The sequence below is a fragment of the Eumetopias jubatus genome, unplaced genomic scaffold (genome assembly GCF_037043125.1).
Source record: "Eumetopias jubatus isolate StellerSeaLion01/CBP00866 unplaced genomic scaffold, mEumJub1_p1.0 scaffold_1, whole genome shotgun sequence".
In the NCBI taxonomy this organism is placed as follows: Eukaryota; Metazoa; Chordata; class Mammalia; order Carnivora; family Otariidae; genus Eumetopias; species Eumetopias jubatus.
The window spans coordinates 9,751,360-9,769,238 of NW_028274807.1; the positions used below are offsets into that span (position 1 = coordinate 9,751,360).

Sequence of the window (17,879 nt, forward strand, 5' to 3'; positions counted from 1 at the left end):
AAAGAATGCTCTAATGGCAATTTTCTACAAGGACACTTTCAAGTTCCCAGAACAGAGCCAGGATCATCCTTGAAGATACAAATAGTAGTATTTCGTGTCCTCTGTTGAGAAAGTATGTTGCAGACCAATTAGTGGGAGAACCACAGGCTCTCTGAATTCCAACCCCAACCGATAAATTTATAAGCTTCAATTCATATTAGAACTCAAACTTTTTTTTTTAAAGATTTTATTTATTTATCTGACAGAGAGAGAGAGAGAGAGAGATAGCAAGAGCAGGAACACAAGCAGGGGGAGTGGGAGAGGGAGAAGCAGGCTTCCCGCCCAGCAGGGAGCCCGATGTGGGGCTTAATCCCTGGGATCATGACCTGAGCCGAAGGCAGACGCTTAACGACTGAGCCACCCAGGCACCCCTAGAACTCAAACTTTAAGTTTATAAAAGTATGCTATCATCACCAGCAAGTATATTTCAAAATAGCTTCTGTCCCACAGTTAAGACTGTCACTTCTTCCCCAATAAGATATTAATAAAAAGCAGATCAGTGGGATCTAAGGCCACACTTAAGTAATCATTTGAGTTAAGCACCTACTTTGCCAGAACTATGCACACACAAGGTACAGTCAGTGTAACATTCTAAATTTAAAATAAGGCTTTCAAATATCAAGACTTCAAATTCTACACTGGCAGATTAATCAGACATTTCTATCCCCACCCGTTATCTCCCACTAATTTTTTCTCCATTATCATATAACATGTAAGTGTCCAAATGAGAATGAATCTTCCTTCCCAAACATATCCTCCCTACATTTCACTAGTCTTCTTCCTCTCATCACCACTATTTTTCAGTCCAAGAGACTGTACCCATTTGTGTTGAGAATATACTGAGGAATGAAACTGCAGGGTCATAGGGGTGGGCACTGATGTTTGGTTTTACTTGATAATCTAACAGTTCTCAAAACTGATCGATTTTCATACCCACCAGCCATGTGCAGGGGCTCCAAATGCTCTACATCTTGCCAACATTGTCTTACTCATTTTAAAAAACTTTTCCATTTTGCCCATTATGATCAATACTTTTTGCATCTTGTTTTATTTTTTTTAAAGATTTTATTTATTTATTTGAGAGAGAGAGAATGAGAGAGAGAGAGCACATGAGAGGGGGAGGGTCTGAGGGAGAAGCAGACTCCCCGCTGAGCAGGGAGCCCGATTTGGGACTCGATCCCGGGACTCCAGGATCATGACCTGAGCCGAAGGCAGTTGCTTAACCAACTGAGCCACCCAGGTGCCCTGCATCTTGTTTTAAAAACTTGCTTAACTAAAGGTTTTTAAAATATTCTTGTTCTCATTTTGTTTTTGTCTTTCTCATTTAGGTCTAAAATCCATCTGGTATTGATTTTTTGCTTCCTTTGATGTAGGAGTCATATTATCCACACAAATAGCCAAATGATCCAGCATTTTTGGAAAGATGATCATCTTCCCACTATACCATGATGTAATCTTTGTCATAAATCAGGTCACCAAACATAAAAAGTGGGGGGTTATTTCTGGCTTCTCTGTTTCAATAGACTGCTTATCCTCTAATTAATATCACACTTAGTTACCATAGCTTTACAAGTGTTGGTATTTAGTAGGTTAAGTTTTCTTGCGTTGTTGTTCTTTAATGATTGTCTTAACTATCTTGGGTCTTCTGACTTTCCACATAAAGTTTAGAATAAGCCTATTAATAATATCAACACCCACACAAACTGGCAAGGATTTTTTTTAAAAAACTGGAATTTTATTTAATTGGAGAAAAACTGACATTTTATAATATACAGCCTTCTAATTCTTGAACCTGGTTTGCCTACTTATTTGGGGCTTAAATTTCACTCCATAATATTTCATAGTTTTCAGTGTATATGCTGCATATTTTATTTACTCCAGAGTACTTGATTTTTTTTACACTTTTCATGAATTTTTTTAAATTTCATGTTCTAGTTTTTAGTTGGTGAACAGAAATACAATTGATTTCTGAATACTTCTTATCCAGCAACCCTAGAATATATATCATTTAACTTGTTCCTTTATTAATTCTAAATGTGCATATTATTCTGGACTTACTATACACTTAATACTATCTTGTACAGAAAAGTTTTATTTCTTCCTTTTCACCCTTATAACTTTTACTTCGTTTTCTTTCCTTATTATACTGATTATTTCCTCAAGAACAATGGTGGATAGCAGGAATCCTTATCTCATTTTCACTGTTAAGGGGAAAGCTATTAATAATTCACCATTAGGAATGATGCTTGGTGTTTCTGTAAATGCTCTGTATTGCTAATATGCCCTTCTATTAATGATTTTCTAAGTGTTCCCTTTTTTCTCCTAAATTACAAATGGGCAGGGTGCCTAGGTTGCTCAAGACTTTGGCTCAGGTCACGTACGCAGGGTCGTAGGATCAAGCCCCACACCCAGCACGGAGCAGGCTTAAGCTTCTCTCTCTCCCTCTCCCTCTGTCCCACCCTACCCCCAACACCCCGCCTCCGCCCCACTCGTTTGTGCGTGTGCTTTCTCTCAAATAAAAAAAAAAAATTACAAATGGGTGTTGTGATTTATCAACTGCTTTTTCTGTACCTATGAAAATAACCATTAAGATTTTTCTTTTCTAACATCAATGTGATGAACTACATTGATTTTTGAATATTAAAACCACCATGTCATTGTGGAATATAATCCAACTGGTTTTAATGTATTATCCTTTTTATATATCACTAGATGGTATTTGCTATTTTATTTTATTTTTTTTTTTTTAAAGATTTTATTTATTTATTTGAGAGAGAGAATGAGATAGAGAGAGAGCATGAGGGGGAGAGGGTCAGAGGGAGAAGCAGACTCCCCGCTGAGCAGGGAGCCCGATGTGGGACTCGATCCCGGGACTCCAGGACCAGGACCTGAGCCGAAGGCAGTCGCTTAACCAACTGAGCCACCCAGGCGCCCGGTATTTGCTATTTTAATTAAAATTTTTATATTTTGATCATGAGAGACATAAATCCCTTTCTTGTAATGTATTCACACGTTCACTACCAAAGTTACATGTCCTCATAAAATCTTAAAGATTGTGTAAGATTGGTGCTACTTCCTTCTTAAATGTTTGAATTTAATATGTGGAAAGTTTTCTAAAAATTGATTCAATTATAAAGGAATGTGCCATATCATCTAAGACGGTAAAAAATAGTTCATGCTATTCCTTTGATGTTTTTGCATCTGTCTCCTTTTTGTTTCTGATAGTGATGATTTCTGTTTTCTCCTTTCTTTCCCCTTTTATTGCCCCTTTACTAATCTTATCAAAGAACAAACTGGGCTTTTTTATTTTTTCAGTTATGAACTTGTCGTCTCTCAGCTCCACACCCAGTCTTCTTTTGCTCAGTTTTGTGATTCTGAAGCTTGATCATGTAAACATTTACCCTTTGGCAGCTGGGGTGGACTGGATTAACAGGTCAATGAACCTGCTAGGTGACAGCAAGACATGTGTCCTTCAGGTTCTGGTATATACTATTATTATTTGGCTGGAGCCCAGTGGCCCCCAGGAGCTCCATCTGTGCTCTCTAACCATGCTCTGCTCTCCAGCAGCCTACAACCTCCAGCAAGAGACCAGTTCCAGTGTGTCCACATCCTTGGGCAAAGACAGGTCTCCTCTACAGAACGGCTCCAGCCCACCCACAGCCTCTGGCAACAGCAGGTCACATCTACAGACCAGCACTGGCCAGGCCTTCTTTTTCTGGCAAGAAACTTGCAGGTAGATTGTTCCTACGTTTGTCATGACCACTACAAGATCTGAGTCTCTGACTTTAGGGGCAGGGGGCCCTCTCCTAGTTCCTAGTCCTCTTTTTCAACCTTGAGGGAATGTTAGTCTTTTATATCTGCTAGTTCTGGGAACCTACTTTTCTCTTTTACCCCTTCTAGTAATCACCCTCTACTATCCTAGTTAATAATTATCCCTGTTCAACTAACAGGAGTAGCCTCTGCCTCAGGAGTGAACTCTTGAGTATATACTGATTTTCTCTATTATACGTGATTCCTAATTCATTGATTTTGCTCTTACCTTTATTATTTATTCTACTTTATTTGTTTTTTATTTGAAAAAAGGGCCTATGACATTTTTGTCTTTATCACCAATGTTCACATGCAACTGCATTATGTGCTCATTAAGGAAAGTGTGCCTCCTAAATCTACAAGTGAAACTGATGGTCATATTCATTCTGTGACTTCTAACCACTCTTAAAAGATCAGAGTATTTCTGTCTAATGTACACAGGACTAAATTACCTTCAAGTTCCCATCTAATAAGAACAGTTTCAGAATATTACACAGTAAATATTGACACCAAGAAAGCAGAAATATCCTCTATTTTTACTATAAATCTCAGAAATACTTCATCAATAAAGACAGGGGAGAACAAATTTCTACTGGTAATGGAGTAAAATATAATTCCTAGGTTGGGAGAAGATGGCTAAATGTGTTTTCTATGCAAGCCTACCACCTACGAATTTTCTTAAAGTTCTATAATATAAAAACATCCACAAGACAGAAAAAAAACTCAGCTTAGGAAAAGAGATGAAAGTATTTCCAAAATAAACTAAAAAGTAACTTAAATAGGTAACATACCTGTACTCGTTAGTATAGTCAAAATCTTGTTTATTATGAGTTGGCTTTAAGAAATTACACTCTATAATTCCCACTACTCCAACACCCATATTGTTTGCCTGAAAAAGAAAATGAAATCAGTGTTTCAAGCATAAGACATGATGCTCAAAATAATTACCCTTCCACAAAGATTTATAATTTATATGAACCATTTTCCTACATTTTATGTCATGATTCTTATGAAATTTAGATTGAAAAATAGTGTCTGGGGGCACCTGGGTGGCTCAGTCATTAAGCGTCTGCCTTCGGCTCAGGTCATGATCCCAGGGTCTTGGGATTGAGCCCCGCATCGGGCTCCCTGCTCAGCAGGAAGCCTGCTTCTCCCTCTCCCACTCCCCCTGCTTGTGTTCCCTCTCTCGCTGTCTCTCTCTCTGTCAAATAAATAAATAAAATCTTTAAAAAAAAAAAAAAGAAAGAAAGAAAGAAAAATAGTGTCTGGTAGGTATATTTTACTTTTCTAGAAGTTAATTCCTAAATATATTAAAGCCTTCCTCCAAAACCACTTCCACTGTTGTCAAATATCCATTTAGACAAATATTATCATCCCCACTTTTATACAAAAGAAAAAAGACCACCTCTACTGGGCTGCATTTCTTAGATAGTAGAAACCACAACTACCTCCTTTCTATATCCACAGTATCTAGCAAAGACCCTAGCAATAATATTCCAAGTTTGCTAGATAAAAATTAAAATCATTTATCCAAAGTTACACATCCAGTTGCTAATGGTGATGAAGTAAAAACCCAGGTCAGTTGAATTCAAGTTATTTTTAAAACGCTGCTAGCTAAAATATTGAAATCAAAGTATAGGAGTCATATATTCTGATTATATGTGATTAACAAGTGTATTCTGTTCACAATTATAGCTGAGTCTACAAAAGGAAAAAGTGAAAGAAAAGTGAAAATTTTCAGAAATATAGATGAAACCATGCAGATTTAATCGTAATCCCACTCTATTAAAAACCATCCGTGGTTCCTCATCTCAAACCATTAATAAACCACAATACCCTTCAATCTGTAGTTCCTGTTCACTTTCTTTCCAGGCTCATCTTCTTGTCTCTCTCCCAACACTCTCCTTAGTCGCATATGCCCCAAGCAGTTAGCTACTCCCTTAATGAGGTCACATTCTCTGAAGCCTCTTTCCCCTCCTTTGCAGAGATTTTTCTCTGCCTGGAAAACCCTTGCCAGACTTTTCAACACAGTAATATCAACTGAGACTCATCTCAATCACCACTTTCTCCAAGAAGCTTTTTCTGATTCTTCCAACTTGTACCACATTTTCCCCTCACCAGAGCTCTGAGAGCATGCTCTGTATCTTATCATCTTCTTATTCTGAGCATCAAGCACGGCAAAACATACCAGGTATCTGACACTTATTTAGTAACTGTTTATTGAATCCACAGAATGCAAATACTATGCCCAGTCCATCACCTGGTAAAGAAAAACAATGTAAGAGTTGGCTATAAAAGCCCATTTTTAACAAGGTCAAGTTTAACCAGAAATTATACACAATGCAAATTTAACTGGGTTGGAAAAATGGGCTGTGTATCTTAAGTCAGATTCATAAATGATAAAAGAAAAAAATATTTTACATTCTGTTGCAGATACATTGTTTCTTTTGAATCCCAAAGCACTTGAGAAACAAGGCTTAATACCAAAAATGCATTTCTAATTTTACCAGTGAAATTCCCTGTAACTTTAATTATAGAATATTTCTGATGAAAATTACTACTCCAATTATAAATGAAAGTTAGCATTTTAAATAAAAGTTATTAACACCTCATATCATGGTTGCCAGATTTCTGTATTTAGTGGTTCTGAAATTAGTGGTTACCAAGAAGAATCCAACAAAGTTTGCTTACTTTTGCGAAAATGCTATATTCTGGGCTCATGTAACAGAGTTACAACCCCTTTTGAGCAAGATTCAAGGTAAACCCACACTATTATACTATGTAGAGCTCACACCGTTCTACAAAGAACTTAGAATGAAACAAGATGAATAGAAGATGAAAACCATAAACTTGGAAAACAAGATATGCCTAGACTTAATACCTTAAACAAACTTCATTTTCAGAATTTATCACTGAATTCTTAACACATACACTCCAAAAAAACCTTTCTGTTAAAACATGTAAAGGATGAACAGACTAGCATAGTGGGCAACGTGCATCATCCTAAATTGAATTCTACAACAATGGAAGTGGTTTAAGAGGAAGGCTCCGATATATTTAGGAATTAACTCCAAAGAAGTAAATCACCTGTATGACCCTGTTTTTCTGACTAATAAGTCAGGACTAAATAAAACTAACCAATTTCATCCCCAAAATAATCAGGGATCCATACCCAAATACAGTCAAAAGATCTGCATCTGGATCTAAGAACCATACTCATTTTAGGTCTAGGGCAAATTACTTAACTTCTTAGCCCCCATTTCCTCATCTGTAAAACAGAGATAAAATATTCTGTCCCCCTCATAAGATTATCTGGACCAAGCGGGAAATTAATATAAAAGTATTTTAAGTTCAAGTGCCATACCAACATTATTAAACACGCTGACATTTAAAAGTCATTAAGCAAAGCATATTATTTCACACTTGACCCAGTAAGATATTTTAACTTTTTATAAAAGATACAGACATTTCAGATATAAAGCTTACCCTTAACTGACATCCAACTTTTTCATAAGCTTTGATGAGCCTATTTCTGTGATACATCATTATCCCATAATGGTCTTTATTTCTGCAGTTGAATCCAAAAGTAATTCTCACCGTTTTAGTCTTAAATGTTAAGGAAAATTCTGAACACACCACCTCACTCCCCCCAAATCATACTTTCCAAGTCATTTTTTAATGAATCCAAAAGTGTAAAGAAAAAGGCAAAGTTGGAGAGGATGAGACTCCATATCAGGATAGATGGAGAAAAGGGGAAGAGAAATACACTTTACAAATGTATCTTTATACAGCATCGTAAAAAGGAAAATAAAGGACACCTGGGTGGCTCAGTCAGTTAAGCGTCTGCCTTCAGCTCAGGTCATGATCCCAGGGTCCTTCGGATCGAGTCCTGCATTGGGCTCCTTGCTCAGCAGGGGCCTGCTTCTCCCTCTGCCAGTCGCTCCTCCCGGTCGTGCCTTCCCTCCCTCCTTCCCCCCACCCCCGACAAATAAATAAATAATCTTAAAAAAAAAAAGGATACTAAAAATTTGGGTCGATAAACATCACGTTCGATGTAGGCAAGACTCTTTGAAACCAGCTGTGTCTTCACTTTCTGTCCACGTAAGATGATCTGCATTCTTGGCTTTAGGTATAATATACTACAGTAAGCCTGCAAAGACACACAACAATATCTGTCCTTTCCAAATAATTACCTACAAATTTGTTCAACATTACTGATATGTGTATTTAAAAAGAAACCTACCACTTTGCTTTGATAAAGGACCCATGAACTCTTCAACAATATAGACTATAAAGCTGTTATTAGTTAGTATTTGATTGCTTTTCTTTAAAAATATACTCAATATACTATAGCCTAAAAAATGGTTTGCAGAAAACAATCTATTGACCTATATGAATATTATGTTATATTACAAATAAAACATTTTAAAGTTACAAAACAGCATGTGATATTTTTTTAATTTTTAAAAATGTACGTATGTACAAAAAAGGACTGTATTTTGACTCTTGTCAAGTATATATATTACTATTGCATTTTAAAAGTAATGATAAATTTTACTTAGGCAAAAATAACAAGCAAAATCTAATATAGACAGAAACGCCTGTTGTACACCTGAAAAGGAAAATATCATAAATACACCAACACTTAAGCCAAGTAGACAAGCTTAGTATTTTTTAAAAACTGAACTGTAACAATCAGCACTAATCTAAATGTGTTTTCCATTCTTAATGTATGAAAATATAGATACTGGAATGCCTGGGTGGCTTAGTCAATTAGGCAGCCAACTCTTGATTTTGGCTCAGGTCATGATCTCAGGGTCCTGGGATTGAGGCCTACATAGGCTCCGCACTCAGCAGGGAGTCTGCTTGAGATTCTTTCTCTCTCTCCCTCTGCCCCTCCCCCTGCTCACACATGCACTCTCTCTCTCTCAAATAAATAAATCTTAAAAATTAAGGAGGAAAAAAAGTTTAGATACTTTACAATCTTTTTTTTTTTTTAAGATTTTATTTATTTATTTGACGGGATGGGGGGGAGAGAGAGAGCACAAGCAGGGGGAACTGCAGGCAGAGGGAGAAGCAGGCTCCCTGCTGAGCAAGGAGCCCGATGCGGGACTTAATCCCAGGACCCTGGGATCATGACTTGAGCTGAAGGCAGACGCTTAACCAACTGAGCCACCCAGGCGCCCTCATATTTTACAATCTTGACTGAAGTCTATATTCTAAAACATGTTAAAAAATAAATATGCTGTTCTATGCCTGCCTCTAAGCCATCATATATCTCTAAAGAAATGAACTGAATAACACAAGGAGAGATGAAGGTTCAACACAAAATTTGAACATTTCTCTTTATTTCCTGATTCCTGATTTCAAAATTAGTGGTGTTTTGTCATTTATAAAATTTATTAACAGTATTTAAAACATTTTACTTCATGGTACACTAAATCCACACCACCTGCTGGGCCTGCCTCTGGACCCGTTTCATAATTGAGCAACATTTTCTTAACAAGTAGGACATACTTCAATAACATTTTGGGGTATGTAACTGCTAGAGTATCAGAAAGTTGTAAATGTGTAAATGTCACATGTATCTTCAACTTGGGGTTATGAATCATCTTAGCACAAAAAAATAAAGGGAAGTTAGTGTTATGTCTTACAGTGACTAAGAAACAATATTCTTACTATATCAACATTTTATTTTTTTTTTAAAGATTTTATTTATTTGACAAAGAAAGACACAGCAAGAGAGGGAACACAAGCAAGGGGAGTGGGAGAGGGAGAAGCAGGCTTCCCACCGAGCGGGGAGCCCAATGCGGGGCTTGATCCCAGGATCCCGGGATCATGACCTGAGCCGAAGGCAGACGCTTAACAACTGAGCCACCCAGGCACCCCTATCACATCAACATTTTTAAACTGTATTAATTTCAATCTCAAAAACATTTATTAATAAGGTCAAATGTCAGAGATATTTATCACAAAACTGTATTAATATGTATGATCTGTAGTCTACATTTGCTTTAGGATGTAAATTAAGGTGTTCTAGAATATTTTAATTTTTTAATTTTTATTTTTTTAAAGATTTTATTTATTTATTTGAGAGAGAGAGAATGAGAGAGAGAGAGCACGAGAGGGAAGAGGGTCAGAGGGAGAAGGAGACTCCCCGCTGAGCAGGGAGCCCGATGTAGGACTCGATCCCGGGACTCCAGGACCATGACCTGAGCCAAAGTCAGTCGCCCAACCGAGCCACCCAGGCGGCCTAGAATATTTTAAACTAAAAAAGAGAGACACTGAACTTGGTGTTTTTGCCTGAATTAATCAATATGGCTACCACCGGACATACTGATTCTAGAATTCCTAATGCAAATAATCTAACCACCCAGTGAAAAAACAAGTGCTGTTAGACCTGATGACTTTACAATTAAAAAACTTTTCTGAGCAGGGGCACCTGGGTGGCTCAGTCATTGGGCGTCTGACTTCGGCTCAGGTCTTGATCCCAGGGTCCCGGGATCGAGCCCAGCATCGGGATCGCTGCTCAGCAGGAAGCCTGCTTCTCCCTCCCCCACTCCCCCTGCTTCTGTTCCCTCTCTCACTGTCTCTCTCTCTGTCAAGTAAATAAATAAAATCTTTAAAAAAACAAAAAAAAAATTTTTGAGCAAATAAAGCAATCAGTGTGCTCATGAAAAGTGAAATAAATTGGTTCCTGTCTGAGATACTTTTACTTAGAGATCACTGACAGCATTTGTAACACAAGTGGATAACACAATTTCCATTATTTGATGATTTTCTCATGTCCAGAAAGAGCTGAATACATACCCTCAGGGAATAGTCACTCTCAGGAGCAATTTGGTCCATCCTCTCTTGCTTCTTGTACCCTTTCTTCCCTGTTGTCTCATCTAAATCTTCAGGAATTCTGATGTCATATTTATCCTTATCAAAATCAAACTCCGTTGCATTTTTGTAGCTATAAAAACAATTTTTTGAAAGAGCTAAATTTTAACTTCCCAGCAAGATAAGCAAATATACTTAATTAACAAAACAAAACACCTACCCGTCCTGGTTGGGGGTGAGGGGGGAGACGAAAGCAAGGGAAAAACAAAAGAAAAGGAATCCAGGAAGATGCAGAAAAACTGTATACATTCACACACTGCTGGCGGGAAGTCAAATGCTAGAGCCACTCTGAAAAACATTCTGGCAGCTTCTTAAAAAACGAAACAGGCAACTACCATAGGACCTAGCAATTATACTCTTGGGCATTTATCTTAGAAAAAGAAAGACTATATTTCCACAAAAACCTGTACACAAATGTTTACAGCTTTATTTGCAATAACTCAAAATGATAAAAATCCAGATGTTCTTTAACTGGTGAATGGTTGAACACACGATGGTCCAACCATACAATACTACTCAGCAAGGACAAGGAAGTAAACTACTGACACACACAGGAACCCAGATGAATCTCCAGAGAAATATGATGAATGAAAAAAGCCAATCCCAAAAGCTTTCACACTATAAGATTCTATTCATATAACATTCTTAAAATGATGAAGTTACAGAAATGGAGACCATGTTAGAGGTTGTCAGGGATTAAGGAGGGAGGGGGTGTGGATATAAAAGGCCAACATGAGGGATCGCGGTTGATGAAAACATCTGTCTCTTGACTCTATCAATGTCGATATCAACACTACTGTACTACAGTTTTGCAAAATGCTGCCACTGGGGGAAACTGGATAAAGAGTACATGAGATTTGTGCACACAAATCTACAGGTATCTCAAAATAAAAAGTGTAAATTTAAAAAAGAGGGGAGTGAGAATGGGAGCGGCTTGACAGCAAAACAAGAAAAAAAGAGAATATAAATCAGAAAAGATTTAAAGTATTTTAGGCTTACCACTCAATTTGTGCTTCATTCCTATCATTCTGTGTGTCTAAATATCTCAACATTATACATTCCTCCTAAGTTTTAAAAAAACCTTATTTGCAAATGATTTTATCCTCACAAGGATACAGGACTACAATCTTTAGCAATACAGATGTCTCATCTACATTACTTTTCTCACCAGTTGTTAAATTATGCTTGGCTTTAAGTAACTGACAAAGATTTCTCTTCCTAACTTACACAAGTAGGGCTTATTAGCTGGGATATTTTCTTCCCCTTTCTTTTTGAGAAGGGGTAGAATAACAGAAAGTGAGAATTGAGCTCTATGGTTACTGAATGGCAGGGCTAGAAATTTAGTTTTAATAGGAAATTATCTCAAATTGAAGGCAAAGTGGCCTCAACAAAACACTCTTGGAAAAGACAAATCGTTACCTATGCCAAAAAATCAGTGCCTTCCAACATATTTGTACTCCATGTGACAATGGATCATGTAATACAACCATTCCTGCACGAGCACTTGCCTTTCCCAATGAGAAACCGTTTGCCGAGTCTCAGTTACCTTCTGAGGTTCCAGATGATGATCCTCGTCCCCTTCTTACCCATGATAGCATCCAGTTCGGCCAGTAATTTCTGTTCCGTAGAAAACAGAGAATGTTCCAGAATTGCTGCAAGGCTTGCTTTGGATTCTGATAAATTTATCATCTGTCGTATATCTTAAGTTAAAGACTTAGACCAGCAACATTTTTTTCACAATTGCAATATGGTGACTGAAACAGTAACAGATAACTATTTCCTAAATCAATTTCTAAGTTTAAAACTGTAGTTTGATTTCAGATGAACACCAAGAAAGATGAAGTATGAGCAAGTTTATTATGACTCCTAACTAATTTAATGGTTCCTAATATCTGAATGTGTTTATACACAGAATGTGTTTATACACAGAAGACAGTTTCCTAAAGATACCTTGCTTTTCATGGGCTTAGGGGAAACTTCAAGGCAGACCACACATCTTATTAGGCATAATGCAACTGAAATAAAGGGGAGAGCTACAGGAAGCTGCACACAGAATGCAACCACCTTATGTTAAGGGTTTCCATGGCACAATTCCAACAGAAGAGAGAAAGAGACAAAGGCTTAGCCTCAGATCTAAGAGGCAATGGGTAGGAACAACAGCGATCATGGAAACTGTGATTAAAAAACGAGAATCTAGAGGAGGGCAAAAGGAGGGAAGGGTTCAGAGTATTTCTTCAGTTTCTCCATAGTTTCTATTTCAAAATCAAAAGGATATGGTGTTTGTTGAATGCCACTATTGGGACAACAACATGTTCTGCTTTAATGACTTCCAAGTAGGTCTGAGATAAGAAGCCCACACTCATGCTTTCTCCATTTTTGGTGAACACGATTGCATCTTTACCCAAACGCATAGAACCTGACTTAAAGCCATTCCCATACAATCCAACTGGGACATGACCATTCATGGTGACTTTGTCACTGAAGCCAAAGCTAAAAAGGAAAAAAAAATTTTTTTAAATAAATATGTATAATCTTCATTTTTTTAATTCAAAAATTATAATATCAAGTAAAAAGCCTGGGTATAAACGTTAGCCTCATCCTCTAGTTGCATAATCTTAGGCAAACTACTTTTAATCTATTTTGACATTTTTCCCCATCTCTAAAATGAAAACTAAATCTGCATCGTAGGGTGTATGAATTATACACTAAAACAGGAGCTCATTGCCTAGCACATCCTGCCAAAATGACTGAGTTCTCATTTGGGCTCCTGAGACCCTTGAGATTTTACCCCATGATATTTCTTCTAAATGCAAACAACTCCCTTGATCTCAGCAAGCCTACTGTAGTATGATTACTAATGGCATCGACTAGAGTTTTTGGCAGAATAACAAGTATTTAGGGACAGTAGAAAGGGCTCTGCTGCCACCTTTTCTCTATCCTCTATTGGTACTAGGTACCTTGGCTTCCTTTTCGGGCACACCTGGCTTCACACTGACATCTATTCTGTGACCCTAGAGCCCAAGGCTTCATGACTATTTTATCTTGCTTCCTTCCTTATCCTCAGAATCGCTTTAAAATGACTCCCCACCAAAAGTGGCATTTTACTGGAAATACTGGTTAAAACTAATTAACACTGGAGTATAAATAACTGCTATCACTGTACTATAACTTTAAAGGAATGGTGGAATTTTGGATAAGTCAGACATGCAGAGGATGAGAACGGCAGGGATTGTCTGATAATCAAATAGTAGTAGGAAATGATGGGAAGACTTAAGAGAACAGATGGGCTGGGGGAATAGCATATCATATTTAAAAAACAAAAAGTATGGGCAGTAAGTAGGACCCATGAAGCCCCTGAACTGGGTAAAAGCAATATTTTTAAGAAATGTGACACTTTTGGGGCGCCTGGGTGGCTCAGCTGGTTAAGCGTCTGCCTTCAGCTCAGGTCACAACGAGCCCTGTGTCAGGCTCCCTTTCCCTCTGTCCTTCACCTTGCTTGTGCTCTCGCTCCCTCTCTTCAAAAAAAGAAAGAAATGTGACACTTTTACATACCTTAGCATTTTATGTAACTTATCTGAAGTCATACCATTCCCATTATCAGTGAATGTCAAGCATATATGGTCATTTATCACTGTTTTGTCAATCCATATCTGTTTAGCATTCACATCAGGATCGTAAGCATTATCTGGGAAACAGAAGTTTTGAGAAATTTTGATTTTTCATTTTAAAGAGCAATTAGTTAAGTACAATCCTTTAACCACCAACATATTTTTTAAAAATTGAAATGTTTAGTAACTCCTAAAATTTGAAAACATGAAACGAATGTACCTTGCTATACATCATTCACTGATCATTACAAAATTAGCTCTTTCCAAAGCCCTCCATTTGTCACACTGGTACCCACTATACTGAAAAAGTACAAACAAGAAGAATGACTGTACCTAAGAGACGAATGAGACAGGGAGGTCTTCCTCTGCCCCAAGAACCGGCCTGGCTATCAAGAGAGAAACTGAGAGCTAAGTGTCTTCTCGCACTACAAGCTGACACTGAGGGAATGCAATGCAGTTACTGAATAACCAAGGAACCAGTCATGTTTTCTGCTAAGCTGGATACACAGATAAAGGTTTATCTTCTACACAGTTCTTCAAATTGTGGCCCTTTCCAATCTAACCAAAGTTTCTGGTGGCTTTTACATTTCTATGATCTCTGTACAGATCCCCATTTAACACTCTTGTTTAGCTTCCTTGTTTGTCTCAGAATAAATAAGTAGGAAGGAATACATTAAAAAAAAAAACACACACCGAAAAATTAAAAAAATGTCAACAGAAGCAGCAATAACATCAGCTTGTCAACTATCTAAGTTCTACGTGAACATCCTTAACTGACCACAAATACTTGCTGAGGTATATTTTGAAGTCTTTATGACTAAACATAAATAATGGTTCTCAAACTATCCTTCCATAAGGCAGCCTAGAACTAAAATCAACTTTGTAATCAACAACATTGGGAGAAATGGTGTTTCACTTAAGTTTGGTACAGCACAAAGAGCTCCAGGACTTTCAGCTGCTCTAACCCAAAGCCAGACAATCACTGTACATGAACGAACAATCAATCCCAGGTTGGGTGGCTCCTCTGGGTTGCCATAAAAAAAGAATGGCTCTGAATAGCTGCAGTGTTATACCCACTTCCGGGTTTTTAAAAAACCAGCTGAAGAGCACGTTAGCTGGGAGACTTTGGAAAATCTAACTATGCCAAAGAAAAGAAGGGTGCTCAAAAGTTCCTCCTTTTTTTTTCCCCTCTCTTATACATCTAAGAGAGAATCCTTTCTTGACAAATACATAAATCTTAAAAAAAATTTCACATGCAAGAATTTTCCAGATAGAAAAAAATCATGACCCATAATGCAAATCTGATCACAACCATGCCTCTTTTCATGTTCACTGAAACACTATTAAAATACAATTCTATACCTAATCATTCTGTTGGAGGAAACAAAAATGTATTATCACAAATCTAATGTAACATTAATCCCCCTACTTACTAACATCAGAAAAACAAATCGACTGTTATATGTACTTTCCAGCTATTAAAAAACACAATTCCCATTTTTGCAGTATGTCAATTTCTTTTATAATCAGAATAAAACTATTTTCAACACGTTTCATAAATTTAGCAAAATACTTTAATAGTACAGAGAAGGTTGAGCAGCAATTAATTTGACATCTATTTGAATAGTTGTTATGCTAGATAACCTTTACTGATGGTATCAAAATACATGTTTTATTAAACAGCACATTTGCATATTATTTTTCAATGAAAAGTTTTTTAAAACTTCAATTGCAAGCAACATATTATACATTAATGTCAATTTTACATACCTATTAGTTCAGCAACTGCACTGAATGGCCAAGTGTGACTAGTAGAATTTGTATGTAAAAACTTCGGGCAAAGCTGAAACAAAGCAATGATTCATGTAAATTTATTCAAGTCATACTTTTGAGAACAGAAACCAATATAATTTTCTGTCCCTGTATTAAACAACATTGGGGCACCCGGCTGGTTCAGTTGGTAGAGCCTGTGACTCTTGATCTTGGGGTTGTGAGTTCAAGACCCACGTTGGGTGTGGAAATTACTTAAAAATAAAATCTTTAGGGGGCGCCTGCGTGGCTGAGTCAGTTGAGCGGCTGCCTTTGGCTCAGGTCATGATCCCAGGGTCCTGGGATCGAGCCCCACGTCCAGCTCCCTGCTCAGCGGAGAGCCTGCTTCGCCCTCTCCCTCTGCCTGCCACTCTGCCTACTTATGCTCTCTTTCTGTCAAATAAATAAAATCTTTACAAATAAATAATAAATAAATAAATAAACAAAATCTTTAAAAGAATAAAAAGAATAAAAAGAAAATAATCAACATTGAGACCAAGCAAAAATAATAGCTGCTTGCTTCAGGATATACGTGGAAGTTATAACCTTGAAGATAAGATTCTTGGAAGGCTGTGCTAATCAACTAAATAGTTTACTCATCAACACCTGCTTCAACACCTGCTTCAAAAACCTTGCCTCCTTGGGTCCACCAATCCGAAGCCATGATATCATAAACCACCCAATCAGAAAGTTACCCAGCTTCCAAGGCCTACCTCAAAATTACTGTGAGACACAACTAAGATTTTGCCAAGGGAGTGTTTTTTCCTGAGTGCATTAGCTTAATAAACTCAACTTCACTTATTAATCAACAGGCTTTTCTAGTGGTCTCTTGGAAGGCCAGTATTTGATACTTTTTATATTATTGACTCCCAGTTCATTATAGTTAAAACTTGGCAGTGGAGTAATATATCTATCAACCCTTTACACAATGTCAAATAAAAGTTCAAATCCAAGGACTTTAGGTCTGATTTTATTCACAGTAATACAGTATGAAAGACTATGCCAATCAACCTCATGCTACAGGGAACTCTCTAAATTCCTGAGTAATATAGATAGCAAACGTGTAAAAATGTACAAGTGGCCTTCAAAGGCTGAGGCTGAAAAATTTCCATTTCAGACAGTTTCCATGCAATGGGGATTTTGTGTTCATTTTGAACTGATTATCTTATATTTAAGAAAAAAAAGAGGGGCACTTTTAAGTATTCAATGTGAAGAGCTCTGGAAATGTGATGAGATTATAGATTATAAATGAAACCAACTGAGTTTGTAGTGCTCAGCTGCTGCCACAAGGTGTCAGAAAGAGGTCTATTTTTCCTTTGTCCACACTTGGTTTTAGATAATTCCCAGGCATTCACTCACCATTAGACTGAAGTACACATGTGAGAAATGAAATTCTGTAGAAAAGCAGTCTTCAAACTGGAGTATGGCACACAATCATGAATATGAAGTAATTCAGCCTTTCTACAGCATATGTTACAAAGAGTTTTTTAATAAAAATCAACTTCCAGATCTTCATCGTGCACAAGAGGCCTTTCTCAAATTAATCTACCTGAGACAGTGCCAGGGGTCAGCCATGAGGAGGCTCTTTACGTCCCAGCCGCCTGCCTTTGCATAATTATCACGCTACCATTTATAGAATGACATACTCCTCACCTGTTATCAATTTTACAATGGGGAATGGCTTTGGAGTGTGAAACTTCTGGCTACCAAAGGAGAAGACACCCTTAG

The 17,879-nt window shown here is 37.3% G+C and overlaps 1 protein-coding gene across 2 annotated transcripts in view; it reads right to left on the minus strand.

Annotated features, from left to right (window-relative positions):
• Positions 1-17,879, minus strand: part of MORC3 (MORC family CW-type zinc finger 3) — a 40,533-nt gene that overhangs the window by 14,615 nt on the left and 8,039 nt on the right. The window contains exons 2-9 of one of the 2 annotated variants that reach the window (XM_028115026.2): positions 16,113-16,185; positions 14,287-14,419; positions 13,010-13,224; positions 12,281-12,428; positions 10,660-10,807; positions 7,871-7,999; positions 7,336-7,455; positions 4,641-4,738 (exon numbers count right to left, since the gene is read on the minus strand). In XM_028115026.2, coding sequence (XP_027970827.1) covers positions 4,641-4,738; positions 7,336-7,455; positions 7,871-7,999; positions 10,660-10,807; positions 12,281-12,428; positions 13,010-13,224; positions 14,287-14,419; positions 16,113-16,185 — 1,064 coding nt within the window. The remainder of the gene's footprint in view (positions 1-4,640; positions 4,739-7,335; positions 7,456-7,870; positions 8,000-10,659; positions 10,808-12,280; positions 12,429-13,009; positions 13,225-14,286; positions 14,420-16,112; positions 16,186-17,879) is intronic. The other variant, XM_028115033.2, reaches the window with a different exon arrangement.